This window comes from Mustelus asterias, unplaced genomic scaffold (assembly GCF_964213995.1).
Source record: "Mustelus asterias unplaced genomic scaffold, sMusAst1.hap1.1 HAP1_SCAFFOLD_2733, whole genome shotgun sequence".
NCBI classification, from domain to species: Eukaryota; Metazoa; Chordata; class Chondrichthyes; order Carcharhiniformes; family Triakidae; genus Mustelus; species Mustelus asterias.
Window position 1 is genome coordinate 1 of NW_027592678.1, and position 26,705 is coordinate 26,705.

Genomic DNA, 26,705 nt, shown 5'->3' on the forward strand with positions numbered 1-26,705 from the left:
CCAATAACTGATGCTGGCTCGGTGTGGGCGAGGCCGGGTCATTGGGGTTGATGAGGAATAAATCCGGATCTGTTCAGATGACCAGATGTGTATTACAGAGCCTCGCTAGAATGATATTGTAAATTTAGTGTTAAATTGAAGCGACCCATCAGGGAGAATGAATTTGTGCTTTGGGATTTTTTTTTTAACAAAATCAGACACACTGGAAATCTGTGTTGTTCTACGAGATTAAGAGTGAAACGGGTAACTGCATTTTACATTGCTGGTTTTAAACCTTGGTTGTAAATTATTGCTGTTGAATAACTTCCAATTCTAATTTGAAGAAATTAAATGTCTGAATCACTTTTCCATTTCCATATCGGAGAAAGGAGAGGACAATAGCTGAGTTTGATTCGGGGTACAGGTATAGGGACTCAGACACTGACACATCCACACGAGTGGGGAATATGGAGTGACGTGCATTTGTATAGCACCTTTAACGTAGCAAAACATCCCAAGACACTCAACAAGAGAACAATTCAGTGGGAAAACAAATACATAAAACATTCGAAGGGATAGCTGGGCAGGTGACTAATTTTTGTCAGATTGTTAATCCTTTTAAGGTGAATCTGAGAAGAGGGAAAAGTAAAGCAGCCGAGAGGCTTCGGGAGGGAATTCCGGAGCTCAGTAATTGGTCTGGATTGTGGACAAATTATCCTCAAGATACACAACTTGTCAGACTGGGCAAGGTAGAGATGTCGCTGGCTTCTGGGGCTGCTGTAGGCTGCATGAATAGGAAGAGAGGGGCCATGGAGAGATTGAAAAGCTAGTTTGAGCATTTTAAAATTGAGCTGTTGTCAGGCTGTGAGACAGTGAGAGTTGGTGAACTCAGGTGAATGAACTGAGACGTGGTGTGAGTTAGCCAGGATTCAGGAAGCAGAGTTTCAGAGCAGTGAGAATGTAGAGCTGGATATCAGCAGTTTGCATGTTGAACCTGCTGCCAGGTTACCGAGGGGCAGCATGTTGATGAGAAATACAAGAGGGCCAATGATAGAGATAATGGTGTGGGAGTGGCAAGAGAAAGCAATGTCACTGATTCTCTGGATGTAAAGTAATAGATCAGAATTGAACCAGGGGCCTTTGATGCATTTCCACTCAGCTGCACGACAAGGGGGAGGAGTTGGACAAGGATAACATGGTCAAGCACGTTAAAGATTGCAGATGGGTGAATGAAGATACTTCACTGACTTTTGTCAGAGTCGGATAGGATAGTATTTGTGATTTCAAGAGCAGTGGCAGGTTCAAACTTGGCTGCAAGGTGCTCCTGCAAAAATGGTCATGGATTTGGGAGGTAACAACATTTTCAATGACTTTGGAGAGCAAAGTGGAAACTGGAAATTGGGTATAGGATTGAAAGGGAAAAGGATTTTTCAACGGACGTGATGATGGCAACTGATACTTTGTGAAACAACTGTTACTAATATCACAGTAACATATCTGAGACTGTAATATTCTGAAATATATCTTGCATATTAGTCAAGATCTCAACGCCCTGCTTCTGATTTCAATACTTACATCTGATCCTGACATTGATATTATCCTCATTACAGAGTCTCAGAATCAGGCAAGGCCTGTCAATATCATGGCTGAAGGTTCAAACAGGAGAGAATATACAGCAGCTTCATCAAAAATGAGAATGGACACAGGTAGGATCACAAAACTACAAATATAATTTCTATCCTGTCTACAGCTCAAACAGGAAGAGGGAACAGGACAGGGACTGAGTGGAAAGTGGGGGAGAGTGACCATTTAGAGTAGGATTATCCAAGCTTCGGACCGAGGGGGCCGGGTGTGACCCGCAAAGCTCCTCTACGCGGCACCGGAGACAGTTTCTAAATTGTTGTAAAACAGCTGAGTTTCAATTCAGGATTCTGCTTGGAGCTGATCCTCCAATCAGAGGTAATTTCTCTCTCCCATTGCTGCTGATTTGTCGACTATTGACTGTGAATGAGAGAAACAAACCACGATTGGTGGCACAGTGAACAGTGTGCTGAAGGCTGGTATGAGAAAAGCAAAAGCATCTCTGGGTGGGACAAACTGCAGTGGGGCTGGATCTCCCCAACATTCGCTGCGAATAGAGCGATTAGTGAGTGGGAGTGAGGCACTGAGTGGAGGGGTGTGGGGTGGGGGATGTGTGGGAGTGAGAGACTGAGGGGGGGATGTGTGGGGGTGCGTGGGCGAGGCAATAAGGGGCTTGGGTGTGTGCATGGGTGAGGGGCACTTGGGGCTCGGTGGCTGGGACTGCAGGGAGGGGGCCTGACAGTTGGGACTGCAGTGGGAGGGCTGTGCGAGTGGGATGTGGGGTGGGGATCAGAGGCTTGGTGGGTGGGAGTGCAGTGGCGGGTGCTGCGTGTGTGGGACTGTGGGTGGGGGGAAGTTGAGGGTCTGGTTGGGTGGAACTGCAAGGGGTGGCTGCGTGGGTGTTTGGGATTGCGGGGTGGGACTGGGGCATAGGGCTGGGTGGGTGGTGCTGTGGGAGTGGGCAGGGTGGGTGGGGCTGGATGGGTGGTGCTGTGGGTGAGAGGGACTGGGGGGTGCTTACCACTTAGCATCCCATGAATGCGTATAGTCTTCTTTGTATTATATGGGGAAGGACTGCTTCAGTATTGGAATAGTTATGAGATCAAATGAACATTGTGCAATCAGTCAGCATCCCCACTTCTGGCCTTCTGATGAAAGGAAGTCTTTAATGAAGCAAATGAAAATGCTTGGGCCTCGCACATCACTGAAGAACTCTTGGAGCTGAGATGGTTGGCGCCCAACCACCACAACAATTGTTGTTAGGTGTGACTCCAGCCGGTGGAAAGATTTCCCTGATTCCCACTGATTTCAGTTCTACCCGGACTCCCTAATGTCACAATTGGTCAAATATTCCCGTGATGTCAAAGACAGTTAGATCAGCTCACATCTCGCATAACTTACAGAAGAGAGTTCCTGTGTGGGAAATCTTCTCCTAATTTCACTCTTGAAAGTCAATCTCTGGAATTCTCTGCTCCAAAGGTGGATGGAGACTGGATCATGCGAAATATTTAAAGCAGAGGTAGATAAATATTTGATCGATGGATGAATGCAGGGCAATGGGGAAATGGCACAGGAAAGGAGTTGAGGCCGGCATCGATTAGCGATGATTGTACTGAATGGCGGGGCAGGCTTGAAGGAACTGGTGGCCTACTCATGCTTTCATTTCTTGTGGGTTTTCATGTAGTGAAAGGGCGCCTTATTTTAACTATGCCGCCTCGTACTCGAGCCTAAATCGAGGCGGAATCCTACATTAAGGCGGTGTAGGCTGAAAATTTAAGTGTCTGCCTTCATGCGACAGGGAATTTTCTGAACAATGTAAGGGTCACAGGACCATAAAGTGGGTCAGGGCAAGACTTAAACTGCCATCAAGAAGGATGTCCTGGCTCTGAGTTATCCAGCTGATCAAATAGCATGCAGCATTTGTGCTATACAATGCCAAGGAATGATGATTTCTAACAAGAGAGAATCTAACCATCTGCGGCTGACAGTCAGTTCAGCATTACCATCACTGAATTGGCCATTCTTGACATTCTGGAGATTGTTTTTGACCAGGGTAATCAAACATCCAGATTTTCTGCACTGTCCTATTTTTGAGCCCTGTATCTCTGGGTTGTCTCCTGCCAGGATGCTTGTTGTCCTGAAATTTTGTGTTTCCAATTCTGCACATGCGCTGTGTGTATTCGCAAAGGCACAGCCTTTCTGGCTCTGACCCGTCACGAAGCAACCTGCTGCAAACTCCTCTGCCCCAGCAGTTACATGCTTGGTAGCCGCTCACCTGCCCATTTCAATGCCAGAGGTATTTCCTTACCTAAGAGTTGTTCACCGTGACTTTAACCTGAAACTGAACTGGATTAGCCATATCAATACAGGAGCACGTCAGATGCGAGGCATTCTTTGGAGAGTAAGTCATCTCCTGTCTCCCCAAAGTCTACAATGTACAAGGCACAAATTGAAAATTTGCAATTTGTCTACTGTGGTTCCATGAACACTCAAAGCTCTACATCACCCAGGACAAAGTAGCTCAATTGATTGACACCACCCATCCACCACCTCATTCTCTTTGCCACCGATGAAAGTGATAGCAATATGCATCATTTACAGGATGCATTTCAGCACCTTACCAAGGCTCCTTCAACAACACTTTCCAAACCCGAGACCTCTGCCACCCTAGAAGGCCAAGGGCAGCAGATACATGGGGATACCATCATCTGTAAGTTGCCCTTTAATCCACACACCATTCTTACTTGAACAATATTGCTGCTTCACTTTTCCTGTATAGAAGTCTTGGTGTTCCCTTCCCAGCAGTACTCAGTGTATACGCACCATGCAAATTGCAGTAGTTCAGAATGGTGTCTCAGCAGCTTTCCAATAACAATTAAGGATTCACAACAAATCCCGGCCTTGCCTGGAACCCTCACACCCACTGACCAATGTAAAAAATGTTGATTTTATATTTGAAATTGATGGACTCTTGTTAACCAAGGGTGAGAATGGATTTAGGACAAAGGTGATTATAGTCAGGTCAAATATGCTTTCACTGAATGTTTGTGTTCCCAGAAGGTGTTTGATAATGTGGCTCACAGGAGGCTTTAGTTGCTCTCTGTAAAGGGAAGTGTAACAACATTAATAGGAATTCATTGACAGAAATGTGTTTATTTTACTCCATTTGTGTTTACAGATCCAAACTCCACAATTCCTCAGTTCCTGACAAAGTGTGATGATTATCAACTGTTCAAATTGACAAAATTCTACCGGGACAGACTAGAACAGGCAATGGAAGGAGGAGTGGATGGAGTCAGCTTATCGTTAACGTATGAGAGGATTTTCACTGGACAGGAGCATCGGGTAAGAGGGAGGGACCCAGGATAGAACAAAGAACAGTACAGCACAGGAATAGACCCTTCGGCCCTCCAAGCCTGCGCAGACCATGATGCCTGCCTAAACTAAAACCATATGCACTTACAGAGTCCGTATCCTTCCATTCCCATCCAATTCATGTTTTCATCCAGATGGCCTTTAAATGCCGCTTTCGTACCTCCTCCCATCACCGCCCCACCCCCTGGGCAGCACGTTCCAGACATTCACCACCATCTGTGTAAAAAAAAACTTCCCTCGCACATCTACTCTGAACATCTCCCTATACACCTTAATCCGGTGTCCCAAGTACCTGACTTTTCGACCTGAGGAAAGAGCATCTGACTATACACTCTGTCAATGCCACTCATAATCTTGTAAACTTCGATCAGGTCACTCCTCAACCTCTGTCATGCCAATGAGAGCAAACCGGGTTCATAGCTAATACCCTCCAGACCAGGCAACATCCTGGTAAACCTCTTCTCTACCCTCTCCAGCACATCCACATCCTTCTGGTACTTTGGTGATCAGAATTATACACAATATTCTAAATGAGGCCTAACTGAGGTTCTGTACAGCTGCAGCATGACCTGTCAATTTCTAAACTCAATGCCCTGACTGATGAAGGCAAGCATGCCGTATGCTTCTTGACTACGTTGCCACTTTAAGTGATCGGTGGACATGTTCGCCCAGATCTCTCTCCCTGTCAATACTCCTAAGGATTCTACCATTTACTAAATAATTCCTACATGCTGTATCTTCCAAAATGCATTACCTCATATTTGTCCGGAATAAACACCATCTGCCATTTCTCCACCCAAGTCTCCAACCGGTCTATATTCATAGAATGATTTATAGAATCCCTGCAATACAGAAGGAGGCCAATCGGCCTATCGAGTCTGGACCGACCACAATCCCACCCAGGCCTTATTCCCGTAACCCCATATGTTTACTTTGCTATTCCCCCTGACACTCGTGTCAATTTTAGCATGGCCAATCAACCTAACCCGCACAACGTTGGACTGTGGGAGGAAACCTGAGCACCCGGAGGAAACCCACGCAGACACAGGGAGGAAGTGAAAACTCCACACAGACAGTGACCCAGGCCAGAATCGAACCTGAATCCCTGGCGCTGTGAGGCAGCAGCAATATTCTATTTTAAATGAGTTAATGAATTTGAAACTTTCCTTTGTAAACTCCAGTCTGAAATTCTCCATTGCTCTGACTCTGCACAGCCACTTCTTCAGACTCCCACTTGCAGCTGAACATGTTTATCTCTCAACTATCTAACTCACCAATCCTCCTTACTGAGCTTTTATGCCAGAAATAAATTGACAAATAACATTCTGTTTCTGACACTTGAGTTAATGAGTAGAAATGATTAAATGATTAGATTTTTCACCATTATTATTGCTTCATTCTCCGGACATAAATCAAGAGTCGGTGTTTGGGTTAGTCAAAAGTTTATTCATCAGCTAATTTTCATTTTAGGATTTCCATTCTTCTATTTAAATAACGTAATAATCAGAAGCATCCTATCCTTGCTCCCTGAGTTCTTACTCGCCACTGTTTTATTTACATACAGAGAACAGGAGTGGGCTGTTCCACTCCTCTGTTTAACATCATTGTGGCCGATTTCATAGTGAGTTCAAATCTGCATCTTGCCGATCCCTTATAAACTATCACCCCCTTGTTTACCAAGTGTCCATCTACCTCCGTCTTAGAATTAGTCCATGGCCTTTTCAGGAAGAGAGTTCCAAAGACATATGACCTCCTCAGAGAAACAAACTACCTCATCACCTCCGGATTTCGGAGTAAATCACAAAGTGATGCAGCAGGAATTGAGAGAAAGAAATGGATCATATTGTCAATCAGTAACCAACCAGATGTCATGTTGGACTCTGAAGGGCAGACAACTAATTACATTAAAATACTGCAGATTCTCAGTGATCCCTCACTCTCCTTGAAATATATTTTTGATTCGAGTTTAGTTGATTCTCATTTCTTAATCGTTAATGACTGGAATGAGATGTGAAGAGAATTTTCAGTCCATGTTTATTGCGGATCAGGACCCGGCCCAGTGACTGATTTCTGAGCTGAAAACAACTGGGAAATCCCATCACTGAGCAGATTCCATCTCATTCTCAGTGTTTACCTTTCACTCTGCGTCTCATTATTCTTCATCACTATTCTTCATAGAAAGTCACTGAGCTCGTGGATAAGGGAAACCGGGCGGACAGTTCCAAACTTCTTCTCAATCTGGTGATGGAAAAAGGATCTCGGGCTCGAAGGGTGATGTGGGAATCCTTTGTCAGAATGCGTCACGGAGTCCCAAAGCTGGATAAAATACTGAAAGAAATACAGGAGCTTGGTACGGTAAAATCACAGTGAATTCAATTTCACATTTACACACTGCCGATATCACTGATTTGATTTCATGAATTATTTAAACAGGTTCTGATGCATTCGATGAGATGAACTTTGCACAAGATTTATCTGAATTGCCCAGTCACCTGAAAGGTAAGAGAGGAAATTGAGATTGTAAACCATTTCACTTCTGAGAATCAGAATGATTAATTACCGCCTTTGTTTAGGAGGTAGTCAAAAACCTGAGAATCAGAAAGATAAAGGCTGGGGTAACAGGGCTGAACATGATTGGGGTTTGTCATTGATCCTCAACTATGCAGAGATTCAAATTACAATTCATAGCATTTTTCTTGCATTCTGTTAATGTGTTGCCATTGCATCTTTTCACTTAATCAGCTGCTCATTTCTAGTATTTCTGATGTCTTATACACTTCACAGAATCCTGCTACAATATGAATCTCATACAAACCTATGTGTGTGCATGAATGGTCTGGATGGCAGTGAAGAGTAGAGCCTTGCTCCAGAAGTTAAGGTTTGTCTACACTGGGGTGGCACGGTGACAAAGTGGTTAGCTCTGCTGCCTCAGAGTGCCAGGGACCTGGGTTCAATTCCGGCCTCGGGCGACTGTCTGTGTGGAGTTTACACGTTCTCCACGTGTCTGTGTCGAACACCTTTGGGTCCTCCGGTTTTCTCTCTCAGTCCACAGATGCGCAGGTTAGGTGGATTGGCCGTAGTTAATGTGTCGCGTTCCGGGGATAGGGAGGGAGGGATACGTAGGCCGTGGTAAGATGCATTATTGGAGAGTCGGTGCAGACTTGATCGGCCGAATTCTGCACTGATGGGATTCTATGGTTCCATAGAAATCATTCGAAACAAACACAAACCAAAATACTGAGCATGAAAATCCCAGAAGGTCAATCAAACAAAGATAACAAGGTTTCAGGCATCATGGCGAATGATATCTTCCACTGGTGCCTCCCAGTCCAAATTCTGCCACGAACAATGACCATGCAATCTTCTTGTAGCAGCAAAAATAGAAACGCCTCGAGTTTAAATGGAAAAATGCTGTGTTTAATATTCCCCTCGAATCCCTCAGCTGACTGAATCCAATCGTGTAGATCCCGTTGCCCCATTGTTCCTCATATGCACTTCTCTTCCACATGATGCAGTCTCTGTGCCAGAGAGGATTCGACTGGCTCCCTCTTTAGAGTCGCCACAGCTACTCGAAACACCTTACAGAGGCTCATAGTTCTCTGGAGATAACGAAACGCTGAACATCCACTCTATTCCTGCATTTACATAATTCAAACATGTGCTATCTGATCCCACACAATTTGAAGACTGGAATCATCTATCAATAGTAATTCTGCACTCACTCAGATATTGACTCGACCTCTTTCAATTAGAGTTTGTATCAGTACTTCAAAATAAATAAACCATGGTCCTTGATGTTTTCCATGTAGCTGAGCTTCTCAAAGCTGTTAATCACTTTTGTAGCTTGCTTCTGTGAGTTTTTGACTCTATGTTGGGGGGTAACCACAGCTGTGCACACTATCCAGTTGTGATGTGAGCAGGAAAGTGTGCAGGCAAAATCATGTCGTAGAAATATCGAAAGTAGGAGCAGGAGCAGATCATTCGGCCCTTCGAACCTGCTTATATAGACGATCTGGAGGAGGGGACTGAGTGTAGGGTAACAAGGTTTGCAGACGACACAAAGATAAGTGGAAAATTGAATCATGTGGAGGGCGTAGAAGGTCTGCAGAGAGATTTGGACAGGCTGAGTGAGTGGGCGAGGATCTGGCAGATGGAGTATAATGTTAACAAATGCGAGGTTATTCAATGTGGAAGAAATAATAGCAAATCGGATTATTATCTAAATGGAAAGAAATTACAACATGCTGCTGTGCAGAGGGACCTGGGGGGTCCTTGTGCATGAGACGCAAAAACCCAGTCTGCAGGTACAACAGCTGATCAAGAAGGCAAATTGGATGTTGGCCTCTATCGCAAGGGGGATAGAATATAAAAGCAGAGATGTCTTGCTGCATCTGTACAGGCCATTGGTGAGGCCGCAGCTGGAATACTGTGTGCAGTATTGGTCCCCTTATTTGCGGAAGGATATATTGGCCTTGGAGGGAGTGCAGAGAAGGTTCACCAGGTTGATACCAGAGATGAAGGGTGTTGATTATGAGGAGAGACTGAGCAGATTGGGTTTGTATTTGTTGGAATTTAGAAGGCTGAGGGGGGATCTGATAGAGACCTATAAGATAATGAAGGGGCTGGATAGGGTAGAGATGGAGAGATTCTTTCCACTTAGAAAGGAAACTAGAACTAGAGGGCACTGCCTCAAAATAAAGGGGGGGTCAGTTTAGGAAAGAGTTGAGGAGGAACTTCTTCGCTCAGAGGGTGGTGAATCTCTGGAATTCTCTGCCCACTGAAGTGGTGGAGGCTACCTCGCTGAATATGTTTAAATCACTGATAGATGGATTCCTGATCGGTAAGGGAATTAGGGGTTATACGGATCAGGTGGGTAAGTGGAACTGATCCACTTCAGATCAGCCATGATCTTATTGAATGGTGGGGCAGGCTCGAGGGGCTTGATGGCCTACTCCTGCTCCTATTTCTTATGTTCTTATGTTCTTATGTTCTTTACCATTCATTATGATCATGGTTGAACATTCAACTCATTAGCCTTATCCCGGCAAATTGTTTGAGCCCTTTAGCTCCTGGAGGTACAGCTAAGTCCTTCTTGAAAACATACAATGTTTTAGCTTCAATTGTTTTTTGTAATAGCCAATTTCATACGGTCATGACTCTTTGCATTTCTCTGCATTTCAGTCCAAAATAGTGTACCCTGTGACCTCAGACTGCGATCCCATTTCTGGAATTCCCCGCCATCGGGTACATAATACCTACATCCATCCTGTCTAGCCCTGTTAGAATTTAGGTTGCTATGAAATCCCCCCCTTATTCTTCTGAACTCCAGTGAATATAATCCTGATTGACTCAATCTTTCTTCATCCATCAGTCCTGCCATCCCAGGAATCAGCCTGGTATACCTTCTCTGTACCCTGGGATGGGCGGCGGTCGGTGGGGGCGGGGCCGGGGCAGCCGGCGTGGGGAACTCCCAGGAATCAGCCTGGTATACCTTCTCTGCACCCCCATTATAGCAAGAACAACCTTCCTCAGATAAGGAGTCCAAAATTGCATGTAATATCCAGGTGTAATCTCACAAAGTCCCTGTAGTTGCAACAAGACATCGCTGCTCCTGTACTCGAATCCTCTTGGCATGAAGCCCAACACACCACTTGCCTTTTTTACTGCCTTCTGCACCAGCATGTTTACCTTCAGTGACTGGTGTGCGATGACAGCCGGGTCTCGTTGCACATCTCCCTTAATCTATAGCCATTCAGATAGTAATCAGCCTTCCAGTTTTTTGCGACCAAAGTGACTAAGTTCACACCGCATCTGCCATGCATTTCCCTACTTAATCAGCTTCTCCATATTACATGGAAGCATCTCTGCATCCTTCACACAGCTCACCCACCCGCCCAGTTTTGTGTAGTCTGCACATTTGGAGATATTAGATTTAGTTCCCTCATCTAAATCATTAATATATATCATGAATAAGTGATGTTGTAGTAATTGGTATCAGCCTTTTAATTGATCACAACTTTATCTGTCAAGGAACTAGACCAAGTCACGGAGTTCTCTTAAACAACTGTTTTAATCATCTACGTAGTGAAGTCTCTGGAAAGTCACAGGTCACAGTCTGTAACGAGCCAGAATACAGAATTCCTAAATACAGAAGCAATTATAGCCTCAAATTCAATTGCAGGTAATTAGCATACACCAATCACATTTTAGGAGTTACCTCAGTCCGCTCAGTTATTGATTGAGCTCATATCATTCAGATATTAAAACCAATCACAGTCCCCTTAAGCTACTCGTCTTGGTGCTTATCTGTGAAAACTTTTATAAGAACTTTTTTTTCATCGCAGCTTGGGTGACATTAACCATTTCATTGGTCTCCCAGCACCGATCCGTGCGGTATCCCAATAGTCTCAGTCTGCTATTTGGAAAAAGACCCAGTTATTGCTACTCTGTTTCCTGCCTGCCAGCTTATTTCCTGTCCATCATAATACACTGCTCCCAAATCAATGTATTGAGTTTTACAGGCTCATCTCTTACCTGGGACCTTGTCAAAAGCCTTCTGAAAGTCCAAATAAATCACAAACATTTACTCACCTTCGTCACCTCTGCTCGTTGCTTCCTGGAAAAAAATCAAGTAGATTTGTCGAGCAAGACTTCCATTTCATATATCCATGCTGACTGTCCAATCCTGCCACTGTCTTCAAGTGCAATTAATGAACTATAGCATTTTCCCCACTACCAATAGAATGTTCCAGAAAACTATTCCGTATACAATCCAGGAACTCCTACTCGACGTTATTGTGTTTGATTTCACTTGGCCAGTCTATATGGAGATTAAAATCACCCACAATTACTGATGTTCCTTCAGCACATGCGTCACTAATTTCCTTTTAAATACCATCCCCAACCTCACCACTACAGTTTGTGGGTCTATCTACAACCCCATTAAAGTTTTCATAAGTTCATAAGATATAGGAGCAGAGTTAGGCCATTCCGCCCATCCAGTAGACTCTAACGTTCCATCATGACTGATATGCTCCTTATCCTCATTTTCGTGCCTTCTTCCCATAATCCTTCAGCCCATTACCAATTAAAAATCTGTCTAACTCCTTAAATGTACTCACTGTCCCAGCGTCCACCGCACTTTCGGGCAGTGAATTCCACAGATTCACAACCCTTTGGGAGAAGTAGTTTCTCCTCAACTTTGTGTTAAATTTGCTACCCCTTATCCTAAGACTATGACCTCTCATCCTAGAATGCCCCACCAGCGGAAGCATCCGCTCCATGCCGACTTTATCAATACCTTTTATCATCTTAAACAGCTTCAATTTGATCTCCCCTCATTCTTATAAATTCCAGAGAGTATAGCTGAATCTATTTTAAATCTCTCTTCATACAACAAACCCCTCATCTCTGGAATTAATCTCATGAATCTCCTCTGAACTGCCTCAATGTCACGACATCTTTCCTCAAATAAGGGGACCAAAACTATGCACAATACTCCAGGTGCGGCGACACCAATGCCGTGCATAATTGCAACGACTTCCTTACCTTTATATTCTATTCCTGTCGATATAAATGCCGATGGTAGTCATGATGTGGAGATCCCGGCGTTGGACTGGGGTAAAAACAGTAAGAAGTTTAACAACACCAGGTTAAAGTCCAACAGGTTTATTTGGTAGCCAAAGCCACACAAGCTTTCGGAGCTCTAAGCCCCTTCTTCAGGTGAGTGGGAATTCTCTTCACAAACAGAGCATATAAAGACACAAACTCAATTTACATGAATAATGGTTGGAATATGAATACATACAACGAATCAAGTCTTTAAGAAACAAAACAACGTGAGTGGAGAGAGCATCAAGACAGGCTAAAAAGATGTGTATTGTCTCCAGACAAGACAGCCAGTGAAACTCTGTGGGGGTTACAAATAGTGTGACATGAACCCAATATCCCGGTGGAGGCCGTCCTCGTGTGTGCGGAACTTGGCTATCAGTTTCTGCTCAGCGACTCTGCGCCATCATGTGTCGCGAAGGCCGCCTTGGAGAACGCTCACCCGGATATCAGAGGCCGAATGCCCATGACCGCTGAAGTGCTCCCCAACAGGAAGAGAACAGTCTTGCCTGGTGATTGTCGAGCGGTGTTCATTCATCCGTTGTTGCAGCGTCTGCATAGTTTCCCCAATGTATCATGCGTCGGGACATCCTTTCTTGCAGCGTGTCAGGTAGACAACTTTGGCCGAGTTGCAAGAGTATGTACCGTGTACCTGGTGGATGGTGTTCTCACGTGAGATGATGGCATCTGTGTCGATGATCCGGCACGTCTTGCAGAGGTTGCTGTGGCAGGGTTGTGTGGTGTCATGGTCACTGTTCTCCTGAAGGCTAGATAGTTTGCTGCGGACAATGGTCTGTTTGAGGTTCTGCAGTTGTTTGAATGCGAGAAGTGGGGGTGTGGGGATGGCCTTGGCGAGATGTTCGTCTTCATCAATGACATGTTGAAGGCTCCGGAGGAGATGCCGTAGCTTCGCCGCTCCGGGGAAGTACTGCACAACGAAGGGTACTCTGTCCACTGTGTCCCGTGTTTGTCTTCTGAGGAGGTCGGTGCGGTTTTTCGCTGTGGCGCGTTGGAACTGTTGATCAATGAGTCGAGCGCCATATCCTGTTCTTATGAGGGCATCTTTCAGCGTCTGGAGGTGCCTGTTGCGATCCTCCTCATCCGAGCAGATCCTGTGTCAACGGAGGGCTTGTCCGTATGGGGATGGCTTCTTTAAGGTTTAGGGTGGAAGCTGGAGAAGTGGAGCATCGTGAGGTTATCCGTGGGCTTGCGGTACAGTGAGGTGCTGAGGTGACCGTCCTTAATGGAGATGCGTGTGTCCAAGAATGCAACCGATTCCGGAGAGTAGTCCATGGTGAGTCTGATGGTGGGATGGAGCTTGTTGATGTCATCATAGAGTTGTTTCAGTGCTTGTACACCATGAGTCCAAAGGAAGAAAATGTCATCGATGTATCTAGTGTATAGCATCGGTTGAAGGTCCCGTGCGGTGAAGAAGTCTTGTTCGAACCTGTGCATGAAGATGTTGGCATATTGAGGTGCGAATTTGGTCCCCATGGCTGTTCCGTGTGTCTGGATGAAGAACTGGTTGTTGAAGGCCAAGTTCCGCACACACGAGGACGGCCTCAACCGGGATATTGGGTTCGTGTCACACTATTTGTAACCGCCACAGAGTTTCACTGGCTGTCTTGTCTGGAGACAATACACATCTTTTTAGCCTGTCTTGATGCTCTCTCCACTCACGTTGTTCTGTTTCTTAAAGATTTGATTAGTTGTAAGTATTCGCATTCCAACCATTATTCATGTAAATTGAGTTTGTGTCTTTATATGCTTTGTTTGTGAAGAGAATTCCCACTCACCTGAAGAAGGGGCTTGGAGCTCCGAAAGCTTGTGTGGCTTTTGCTACCAAATAAACCTGTTGGACTTTAACCTGGTGTTGTTAAACTTCTTACGATATAAATGCCAACATCTCATTCGCTTTCTTTATTATCTGTTCTACCTGCATTGTAGTTTTCTGTGACTCAGATCCCTCTGCACCAGAGCACCCCGAAGTCTCTCCCCATTTAAATAATAAGTCGCCTTCCTATTTTTGTGACCAAAATGCATGACCTCACACTTATCCAAGTTAAACTTTTGTAACCTCTGAGCCTTTTCAGCACTACCCATGCGGATTACACATCATCAGAGCTCATATCCTACCTCATTATTTACCTAATTTCCTCTTTAACCAGCAAACCAGCTCTATCATCTTTCCCTTGTTGACTCTCCTTCCTAGATAGTGAACAGCACTGGATGTCCCATCGCTTGTCAATCTGCAGTCATTCCCGACGACATCACACCTGTTTGCATCTATTTGCACGATTAATTCATCCACTTTATTTCAAATTTTCTGTGCGTTAAAGCACAAAGTCTTTTTGTCAATTGTCCCATTCCCACTGTGTGTTCATTTTGGCACTGTTTGATTTTGGCCCTTGATTTATCTGCCTATCACTTTTCTTAATCTCCCTTACTGTCTTTTTTTAACTTGTCCATGAAAAATGTTTGACTCTAGAACGTGGGAGGCAACGTATCATCCAGGAATTTTGTCTGTGACTACAGCAGGGCCTGTCTATTTCTCTTCCAATTAAATCCCCGATAACAATTGCATTCCCATACTTTTTTCTCATCCTCTATGCAGCAGGGCCAACCCTGGTGCAACAGATTTGTCTGTTGCTGCTTTCCCCTAAGAGGTCATTTCCAAAGCGGTATACCTGATTTGCAGGGGATGGCTACAGGAGATTCCTGCACTGCCTGCCTAGTCCTCCTGATCTGCCTGGTCGTCACCCATTCCCTTCCTGCCTGTTGAGACTTAACTTGCGGTGTCACCACCTGTCCATAAGTGTAATCCTCAATACTTGTGGATGCTCCATAGTGTCCCAGCCGACCTCCAGCTCTAAAACATGGGCTTCCAGCAGCTGCAGCTGGAGACACTTGCTGCACACGTGGGCTTCCGACATGGAACACGAGGAGCACACCACAACTTTGAGATCTCCTGCCATGACCTAGCCCTCTACCTTTTGAAAGATATCTAAAATTAAATAATATCAAATACTCTACATCGCTTCTTCCCGGTCCCTTGTTCCTGCATAATGGCAGGGACAAACGAGAAACCACAAAATAAAGACTTTAAAAACCATAAGTGATAAAACCAATAAAAACTTACCCGATCATACTTACCCAATCAGCTGCTTCCCCTGGCCCCGCACCATTTTTGAATCCTGATATCAACACAGCATCTCCAAACTCCAAGCTAGTGTTCAAATTTCTCACTGCAGTCTTTGCTGTATATTTAATCTTCTCTTGATGCTGCTGACTATCTGTCTGAGTGACCCAGTGTCTTCCTCTCGCACTCTCCTCGAGGTGCTGCTGACTGTCTGTCCCAGTGTCCTTCTCTCTCCCTCTTCTTTAGGTGCTGCTGACTCTCCCAGTATTCCAGTGTTCTCCCCTCTCACTCTCCTCTCGGTGCTGTTGAATGTCTGTGCCAGTGTCGTCCTCTAACGCTCTCCTCTAGGTTCTGTTGTCTGTCTCAGTATCCCAGTGTTCTCTTCTCACTCTCTCTCCCCTAAGGGCTATTGAATGTCTGCCCCGGTGTCCTCTGCTCTCACTCTCCTGTAGCTACTGCTTCTTTATCTAATATTGATTGGTTCTGTGAATGTAACCCAATGTCGTGTTACCTTTAGCTACAGATTCTCAACATTGATCACAGACCTCCAATGATATGTGTATGCTGGCACTGAGATCTATTTCTGTGTCTCAATATCTTTCGCGCAAAGAACCCGTCTGTTCAATATTGGCTCGACCACTATGTATGAGATACATCTATCTTAATACGTTGTTTTGCGAATCTGTGGAATTGGCGACCCTGAGGTGCTGGGGCAGTGAGTAAATTTAAGGAGGAATGAGACATATTTTTAATTGGTAATGGGAGAAGGCTGGAAAATTGAGATAAGGAGCATTTCAGCCATGATCGAATGGCGAGGCAGACGAGATGTGCCGAATGGCCAATTCTACTCCTATATGTTATTAACTTATGAACAATGAGTGCCCACTGCTATCACAGATCTAAACTTTTCTTTATCTCACTGCCTTCTACCATGTAAACCATTGTATTGTTGGCATCTGCAAACTTACTGTAGACATCACGTTAATGCTGCAAGCTCCTAGTTCATATGTTAAACCTTGCTCAGCTCTTGAATATCAGACTGTGAGGAGTAGAGAGTCCCGGGCTAACATTTTTAATAAAACTATGGATGTGGAAATCTGTAAAAACAAAAAAAAAGTGTGATAGACTTAGTTTTCGCAGTACCTGGAGAAAGAACGATAGTTAACATTTTGAGTCCAATGTGACTGAGTTCTGAGGTACCGCCATATGGAATAAAAATGATAATTACTGTCTCCATGGATGCTGATCTTACCCAATATTTTCTGTTCAGATCATTTGTGACATGTCTTCAAGCCAAACTACATCTGGTCCACTAAGTTTTAGTTGCAATATTGAAGACGATTCCTGAAGCAGAGTTTCAAATTTCCACTGATATAACAACATTCTTTGGTGAGGAAACCTATCAACGGCTTTCTAAAAGTCTAGGGAGACAATGTCCACCGTATTTCCATCATTTATGATTCTGCTCACTGCCTCAAACTCCAGCAAGTTGGACCTTTTTCAGTTCTTCTGTGAATTTCTAATGGTCTCTTCCCTTTCCCAGTGATCATAAGGAAAACTTTATATTATCACTTGCAATGTCCACTTGGTAACGGACGTCTGGCTGGTCGACTTGCAGTTCCCTAGCTCTGATTTTCCCCACGTTAGGGCGAAATGTGGAAGTTTATTGTGAATTTCTAATGTTTCATAAAGAATATCTCTTATTATCCCTTCCAGTATCTTCCCAATAACAGTGGTCAGGCTGAGAGGCCTGTACTTCCGGGGCTCTGATTTGTTCCATTTTGAACTGTAGGGAAAATGGTAAAGAAATGAGGAACATTGGGGGCGATTCTCCCAAAAGGGTTCTATGTGCTGAATTGGCGGGAAACTGGTATAAATGACGATTGTTTTTTCAGTGGGAGTTCAAACTCTAATCTCCCACACAGTGTGCAATGCAGAGGTCAAAAGCGTGAATCTCATTAAAGGTTTGGGGGGTGGGGCCGATTCACTCCAGAGGCTGACAGTGCCTGACCTCTGCGCATGCGCAGTGCCCCCGAGCTGTCAGCCTGCAGTTTGCTGGCCCGCCACGGGACCCTCGTAGTGCTGCCCCTTGGGTCCACCGCCCCTAACGGCCCCCCCAACTTCCCAGGCCAGCCCCGACCCTCTCCCGTCCCGGAGCACCGCGATCTTCTCCGGATCTCTCTCTCTCTCTCTCTCTCTTACCCCCCCTCCAACCAATGGGAGGCAGACACCCTAGTCCCGCCCAGCAGATGCCCCCCACCACCAAAGAAAGCAGACACCCCGCCCACGGAGGCCACCTAGGCCCTGCCCCCTTGGCACTGCCCCATGCCTGGTTCTTAGTGCCAAGGTGCCCCATGGGCATGGGCACTTTGCCCATTAGGCAGTGCCGGGAGCATAGTCTGGCCCTGCCACAGTGCCCATACCCAGGGGGGAACAACCTGAAGCCACCCAACCCCCTGAGGGGCCCCAATTGCACCCCTCCCTTCACTCCAGCGGGGTCTCCTGTTAGTTCCCTGAAACTGGGGAGCGAATCTGAACGGCGCCGGAGTGAAATTGCACTGACGAGAGTGGGAGATGTTGCGGGTTCGGAGGCTTCAGTCCTGGGCCCGCTAATAACATTAAAATAAGGTTAAAATAGATTAAAATCTCGTACCAGTTGTTCCCACTGGTTTTCAGCGTGGTCCCCACCGTGCTGGATATCCGGCACTCGGAGATGCGTGCGCGTCGGGAATGCATGCTTGAATCCCACAAATCGGCCCACAAGCGATTCTTCCGGCCCGCCGCACTAAGAATTTAGAGCGTTGGGATGGGAGAATCGCCCCCAATAATCTTTCCCATATCACAGAACAGATTGAGAGGTCAGACAACCTTTGATAAAAATGATGATACTACAGGTGTTCACACAATTGAACATTAATCTGAAGAATGTCTCTGAGGAAAAGGGAATATTTAGGCTTATTACAAAATTACTGGTTAGTTTCCTAATGGTAGTTAAAGAGAGCACATTACTCTACTGAAAGGAGAATCCCTTAATTCAGGGTTTTCCTTCAAACCCAATGTATGAACGAAGATAAATACATTTTCCATTTCCCAAAACGAGGTGATAGGAAACAAGTAACATAATTAACCATGAATTATAATTATTGTTAAATAGTTCAAATGAACTGTGAATGTTTCCTGGTTTCATATTACACTTCGTAAAGTAGCTCCTTGTTCTTTTTCTTGTTGCCATCATGGCAGAATGGTTATCAAAACACAGTTAATGTATCTACATGTACAACTGCTGAAACATAGTTATTGATTACTGAAATACACTACATCAAAGGGGTGGGTATTCTTTGAGTTCTCTGTCTGAAGGCAGGTTTGAACCACGGCTGAATGATCTCCGGCACGGGTAAGGCAAGGAGTGAGGTCCGGAATTTGCCCCAGATACAACGGGGATCGGACCCCATGCTGCTGACACAATATGGCCCACAATCTGACCAACTGAGCCAACCGGCTCCCCAGTAACATGGGTGACGAGGTTACAGCCTGATAGAATAGGAGAACTTTCCATGTTCAAAACTGTTGGAATTCCAATGCTCACACAGTATGAAAGGGAACCTGTTGAAGGAGGGATGCAGTCACAGTGAGACTCCTGAACAATTACAATCTCTCCATCTCCCATTCATATCCAATATCCCATTTCTGCAGCAGATTGGGAACACCGACTAGTTCACAGACTAATGGACTAAAAAATCGTCTAACATGTAACCACGATCCTTGCAGACTCCCAGTGAGGTGTCTGTATTAAGGGCAGGCTGGAAAGCATTAACCATCAGAGAGGAAACATCACCTTCATCAAATGGACAAGTTATGGAAATATTAGAGTTAAGTCACGATCTGAAATTTTAATTGAAAATTGGTGCTTGGGAAGCGAGGTTTCCAATAACTTAATTTCAATTCCTGCACAAACCTTGACTGACACTGTAAAGTAAGTCTAACAATTCAGCAAAGATGGTATTTTAATGCAACTAACATTTTCTCTCTGTTCTAATTGAAGATCTCCAACAGAAACACAAGGAGACACTCCGGGTACAAACTGAAACACTGAGAGTGAACACTATCCTCATAAAGGAGAAGGTTAAGATTTTCCAGCTGGTTGATCGATACGCTGAGCTAACGGTTATTTCTACTGTTCGAGATCGGACACTTGTCGAACATGAACTGCTGGCAAGAGGCCGAGACCATGAAGAGTGGAGAGAGAAACATCTCCGGAGAGAACTGGAAAAAATCCGAACTGATCAATTGTTTCAGAGCAGCTTTTCCCAGAGAAAATCCAAATCTGGGAATTCAGCAGCAGTGAGCGGAGTGCCGGGAATTGGAAAAACAACAATGGTACAAAAGATTGTTTATGACTGGGCCACTGGGAAAATATACCTACACTTTCAATTTGTTTTCAGTTTTAAATTCCGGGATTTAAACACGATTAACTGTAGAATAAACCTGAGGAATCTGATATTGGATCAGTATCCCTACTTTGGGAATATTCTGGGAGAGCTCTGGAGGAACCAAGAGGGATTGCTGTTTATATTCGATGGTTTGGATGAATTCAAGGACAGGATTGATTTTGCCGACAATCGGAGAAATACAGAACCTCAGTTCATGTGCACAGATCCTGAATGCTGGTGTGAAGTGTCTGACATTGTGTACAGTTTAATACAGCACAAGCTGCTCCCAGGATGTTCAATGCTAGTGACCAGCCGCCCCACTGCATTACATTTATTGGAAAAGGCTGACGTCAGTGTCTGGGCTGAAATCCTGGGATTTGTTGGTGATGAACGGAAGGAATATTTCAACAAGTTTTTTGAAGATCAGACGGTGGCAGCAGCTGTTTTCAAACACGTGGAGGAGAATGAGATCCTGTACACCATGTGTTACAACCCTTCTTACTGCTGGATCCTCGGTCTGTCACTGGGTCCCTTCTTTACACAAAGAGACAGGACACAGCAGCAAGTTCCCAAGACCATCACCCAACTATATTCCTACTATATTTACAACATTCTGAAAAACCATGGCCGAGAGATTGAAAACCCCCGTGATGTGTTACTGAAGCTTGGTGAGATGGCCTACACAGGAGTCTCCGAGAAGAAGATTGTGTTTAGAAATGGAGATTTGATTGAGTACAATCTACACCCTTCCCAGTTCCTGTCTGGATTTCTGATGGAACTTTTAGAGAGAGATGTTTCTGCCCAGAGTGTGGTTTACACATTCCCACACCTCACCATCCAAGAGTTTGCAGCTGCACTCACACAATTCCTGACTCCAGATCCTGGGGAGATCGGGAAATTCCTCAATGAAGCCGACAGGATGGAAGATGGGCGATTTGAGATATTTCTCCGTTTTGTTGCTGGTCTGTCCTCCCCACAGTCAGCTCGACCCCTGGAGAAGTTTCTGGGTCCATTTCTTCATCAAACAACCTGCCGAGTGATTGCCTGGGTGAAGGAGAAATTTGAAGGACAGAATGAAAACAGAAGATTTAGAATTGGGAAGAGGAAGCTCCTGAACACATTCCACTCCCTATTTGAGTCTCAGAATAAAGCACTGGCTCGGAACACAGTGGGATCTATGGAAAAACTTTCATTTGCCGGATTCGGACTGACCCCGATTGACTGTGCGGTCCTGTCTCATGTCATTGGACTCTGTGATACAATAAAACACCTCGATCTACAGAACTGCAACATTCAGTGTGAAGGCCTCCAGCAGCTGGGACGTGTTCTGCACAAGTGTCAGGAGTTGAGGTAACTGTTTGTTTGGTCTCGTCCCTGATATTTTCATTGAGAAGCTACTTCCTTTGTTCTAAATAAAGCAGAGACATGTTCAGTTGAGGAAATCAAGAGGGAAACAGTGTCCAATGGTCACAGAGAAAGTGCGGGAGAATGGCGCAAAGTCATAAAGCTCATTTGAGGGCAGCTGCAGACATGATGGGCCGATTGGCCTCCTTCTGAACCTGTAATAAATCTGATTCTCTGATAAAACTACAGCGGTTCAAGAAGGCAGATTCTCGTGGGCAAATCAGCATGGGCAATAAATGTTGGCATAACCAGCGATGACACAATCCTTGAGTGAATAAAAGCATTATTGGCATAAATTTTAAATAATTAGAGGTGCAAAGGCCTCCCTGCAAAATTTAAAAAAAAGGATATGTCACTCTCCCAACAGAAACCATCTGATTATGTATGATGCTGGAAAGAAATTTGTTTCTCTTGTGTTCAGTATAGCTTACAGTTTGTGGCTAATTATTGTCAGGATTATTTTCCTGCACGCTGCCTCTGTTATCTATTATAGTTGGTGTGTGTTATAACGGGACAGTGTTCCTTTATAAGTCATGTGATCACTGGTGACATCAGTCATGGTCGCAGTGGCAGTTCAGTCTTGTATTAAACTTTACAGTGTGCAGTTATGAAAATAAATCTCCCTGTTAGGTTACAGCAGCCCACGAGTTTTCTGTTCCATGGTTCTGACTGCAGTCTCATAAAAGGCCCAGAAGAAAATAGCCTCCACCTCAATTCCAGGCAGTGCATTCCAGACCTGAACCACTCACTGTGTTCAAAAGAATTGCTTTTTTCACACTATTTGCATCTTTTGCAAATCACTTTAAATCTTTTCTTGATCCTTGTCTGAGCAGCAACTTTTTTATTTGCTACCTGTTCTGTTCAGCACCATCCCTATTTTGGACATTTCTATCAAATCTCCTCTTCGCGTTCTTCCTTCCAAGGAGAACAACCTCTCCAATCGATCCTATGACTGAAGTTTCATATCCCTGAACCAATCTTGTAAACCTCTTCAGCACCCTCTCCGATGTGTTCTCAGACTTCCTAAAGTATGACGCGCTGAACAGGGATCTAACTGATGTATTTTGCAGGTTCAGCACAGACTCTTTGCTCTATGCCCCTATTGACAATGTTACGATCCCATCTGACTACTGGACAGTCAGGGCTAAGAGCTGGCTCAGTAGATCATAACTTTTATTTATTGTTTTATTATTTAAAAATGTAGATGAACAGAATAACAAGGTAGTCGATTAACTTTTCACAAAATACTAAAACCTTTGTTAAAAAATAACTATAATGCACCACTACTTCACCCCATGTAACTTCATAGATGTCTGCAGATCTGTAAGGATGTCACAAGTTAACAAATAGATCTTATGCTTTAATGTTCTCAGAAAGTACACAGTCAATGAAAACCAACAAGCCACGTGTGGTCAGATACACCACACTGTGAAACTAATGGACAAATGCCACCCAAAGTAACTTCAGTGGATTCTTCTTCAAATCCTCCCAAGGTTTGTCACACTGTGAGAAATCTCGTCTCACTGGGACTCTTGCTTTCACACGAGTGTCTCTAAGCTTCACTCTCGAAAAAAAAACAGCTTTTGGAATCTTTTCACAAACAATGCTTTCTCTCAGATGTCTTCGCCAAGGACCCCCCTTCAGTATTCAATGTTTCCTTTCATTATTCCTTCATATTCAGCCATGCCAGCAGACACCAGTGTTTCATAGTCTGTATTAAGGTGTCATCAACTTTAGGATTATATCAGATGTCTGGGTTCTCGTGAGCAACCTTAAACATGTCTGCACCGAGCAGCTCTGTCTTTAACTGGGAGCTTCTCTCTGCTCCTCTGTTTAACTTCGGGAGCAGTAGCTTTTTCAGATTCAGGTTTTTTTGACACTTTGACTTCTGTCTTCCTGGCACTCCTCTTTTCCTCCTTGGTATCTGACGGCGACTTATCTTTTGGGACCTGATTTCTGAATCCCAGCATTGCGCTGCCTCGACTGGCAGCCTCTGTGAACTCCATCTTGCTTCCTGGATTAACTGGTTGTAACTGAAACTCAGTGCTTCTATCATTCATTGTGGGCCTGTGAATAGAAGCAACCATTTCTTTAAACCTCCATAACTCTTACAACATCGTAAACCTTAAATTAAAATGCAGGGACAGTTTAAAGTGAAACCAAAAACCTGCAGGCAGGCAGATTTGTTTAACATGAAGCGAAATTAAAGTTTTAGCCATTTCTGAGCTCACAAGCAGAGAAACACAAATTAAACTTAAACTCATGATTTATTTTCTAATGCCCACAAACGTAAATTATTTCATAACAGTAAAGCCGAAGATGCTGTATTCTTTATTAAGTGCTCCCTACAATTGCCCTGCGAACAGCAATGATCGATGCACATATACATCCAGTCTCTCTGTTCCTGCAATCCGTTAACAATTCTACCGATTATTTTATATTGCTTGCTCGTGTGCATGTTTCCTGAAAGTATCACCTCACACGTGTCTGCATTGAACTTAATCTGTACCCTCCACCATAGTCCGTTTTTCAGTCCAAGCTCTCCTCACAGTTTACGATGCCTCAAAGGTTTCTGTGATCAACAAACTTTGAAATGTTCCTCTACACTGCAAATACCCAGATCATTCATATATATCAGGGAAAAGCAAAGATCCCAATACTGACCTCTAGGGTTCTCCATTACCGACATCCTCCAGCCTTAAAAATATCCATTACTCATTGTTCATCCAATTTTGTATCCACGTTGCTACTTTCCCATTTATTTTATGAGCTTATACCACAAGTCTGTTGTGCCACTGCATCAGATGATTTTTTAATATCCATGTACACCACATCAACAGCAGAACCATCATTGAACCTTTCTGTTGCTTCCTCCAATTCACAGCAATATAAAGCCAGTCAAAAACTGCATTTTTTAAACAACCAACGAATTTCGTTTCCTCTGTGTCACTATTAGATTCACCATTTCCTTTTTGAACTCAGCGTGGGCCGGCTCAGAGTAGCTGAATGATCAACTGACCCTCAGACCCTCAGCTAAGTTTCACATTACTTCTCAAGGCTGGAGCCGCAGACTTGACTAAATTGGATTGACCCACTCTTTTCAGTTGTGGTTACTACCTCCTGGCCCTCTCTTCATCCACTCCAACAAACTGATATAGCTGGGAATTAAACCTGTATCAACTGCTTGGAAAGCAACTATGCTCACTATTATATCACTGTCATTGCATTTAGTGACTCCTGTGATGTAGGTGCACCTACAGAGCTGTGAGAAAGAGAGTTCCAGAATTTTGACCCAGTCACTGTGAAGGAACGGTGATATATTTCCAAGCCAGGATGGTGTGTACCATGGAAGGAAACTTCCAGGTGGTGATGTTTCCATTCAGCTGCTGCCCTTGTCCTTAGGGATAGAAATCGCAAGTTTGGAAGGTGGTGTGTAACGAGCCATGGTGAATTGTTGCACTGCATCTTGTAGATGGTACACACTGCTAGCTCTGTACCTCTGTGGTGGATGGAATGAATGTTGAAGGTGATGGGTGGAGAACCAGTCAACAAGCAGAGTTATCCTGGATCGTGGCGAGCTTCCTGAATTTTGAGCTGCACTCATTTAGACAAGTGGATGATGTTCAATTAAATTCCTCACATGTGTCTTGTAGATGGTGGAAATATTTTGGGAAGTGAGGAGGTGAGTTATTCTGTGCAGAAATCTTTGCCTTTATTCTTCACTTATAGCTGCAGTATTCGGTGGCTAATCTGTTTCTGATCAATGGTAACAAACACCCAAGATGTTGACAGTTGGGGATTCATGGGGATGATAATCCCATTGAATGTAAAGGGGAATTACTGTATTCTCTCTTGGTGAAGATAGTCATCGCCTGGCACTTGTCAGCCCTTCCCTTGTTCAAGCCTTGCTAAACATGGAAATGTTCTGCATCACTGTCTTGAGAAGATAGGAATGGTGCTGAACGTTGTGCAGACATCAGCAAACATCTCCCCTTCTGACCTGATGATGGAGGAAATGTAATTGATGAAGCAGCTGAAGATGGTTGGGCCGAGGGCACTCCCCTGAGAAATTCCTGCTGTAATTTCCTGGAGATGAGATGACCCTCTGTTCACACACTCCAATAAACTGGGAAAGCAGGGAATTAAACCTGTATCAAATGCTTGGAGAGCAACTATGCTCGCAATTATATCACCAGCATTGCATTTAGGGACTCCTGTGGTGTAGGTGCACCCACTGTGCTGTAAGAAAGAGAGTTCCAGGATTTTGACCCAATCACTGTGAAGGAACGGTGATAGTTTTCCAAGTCAGGATGGTGTGTACCTTGGAAGGAAACTTCCAGGTGGTGATGTTTCCATTCATCTGCTGCCCTTGTCCTTCTTGGGATAGAAATCGCCAGTTTGGAAGGTGCTGTGTAACGGGCCATGGTGCCTGTTGCACTGCATCTTATAGATGGTTCAACAACCAGAACTGTCTTCCTTTGTGCTGGTCTTCCTCCAACCGGTAGAGAGTTTTTTGTCCCCCCCATTTCCATTGACTTCAGTTTTTCTCGGGCTCCTTTTTGCTACTTCTGGTCATACGTTGAATTGATGTCAAGGGCAGACACTCTCATCTCACATCCTGAGTTCAGCTCTGTTGTCCGTGTTTGCATCAAGGCTGTAATGAGGTAGGAGGCTGAGTGACCCTGAGGAAGCACAAGCTCAGAGTCAGATAGCAGGTCATTGCTAATTAAGTGCTACTTGATAGTCTCGATGACGCCTTCCATTACTCTGCTGATGATTGAGAGTAGACTGATGGGGTGGTAAATGGACAGATTGGATTTGTTCTCTCCTTTTTGTTTACGGTCATATCTGGGCAATTTCCCACTATTTTGGGTAAACATCAGTGTTGTAGCTTCACTGGAACAGCTTGGCGAGGAACAGAGCAAATTCTGGAGCAGTAATCTTCAGTACAGTTACTGGAATATTGTCAAGATCAGTGGTCTTTGCAGCATCCATTATCTTGAGCTATTTCTTGACATCATGTGGAGTGAATGGAATGAGCTGATATCTCTGATGTTGGGGACCTCTGGATGGTTCAGCCACTGAAGTTAGTTACTAATATTTGAACCATATCTTTTGCACTGATGTGCCAGTCTCCTCCGTCATGAGGATGGGATATTTGTGGAGCCTCCTCCTTCTGTTGTATCATC

General features: G+C 44.4%; 1 protein-coding gene across 1 annotated transcript; it reads left to right on the forward strand.

Moving 5' to 3' along the window:
* Window positions 1-4,704: 4,704 nt before the first annotated feature.
* Window positions 4,705-21,462, forward strand: LOC144489980 (NACHT, LRR and PYD domains-containing protein 3-like; the record flags this gene model as incomplete). The annotated part of the gene is made up of 4 exons (XM_078207803.1): window positions 4,705-4,905; window positions 7,114-7,285; window positions 7,369-7,434; window positions 19,725-21,462. Coding segments are annotated over 4 exons (2,177 nt in total), but the record flags the coding sequence as incomplete, so codon positions are not given.
* Window positions 21,463-26,705: the final 5,243 nt, after the last annotated feature.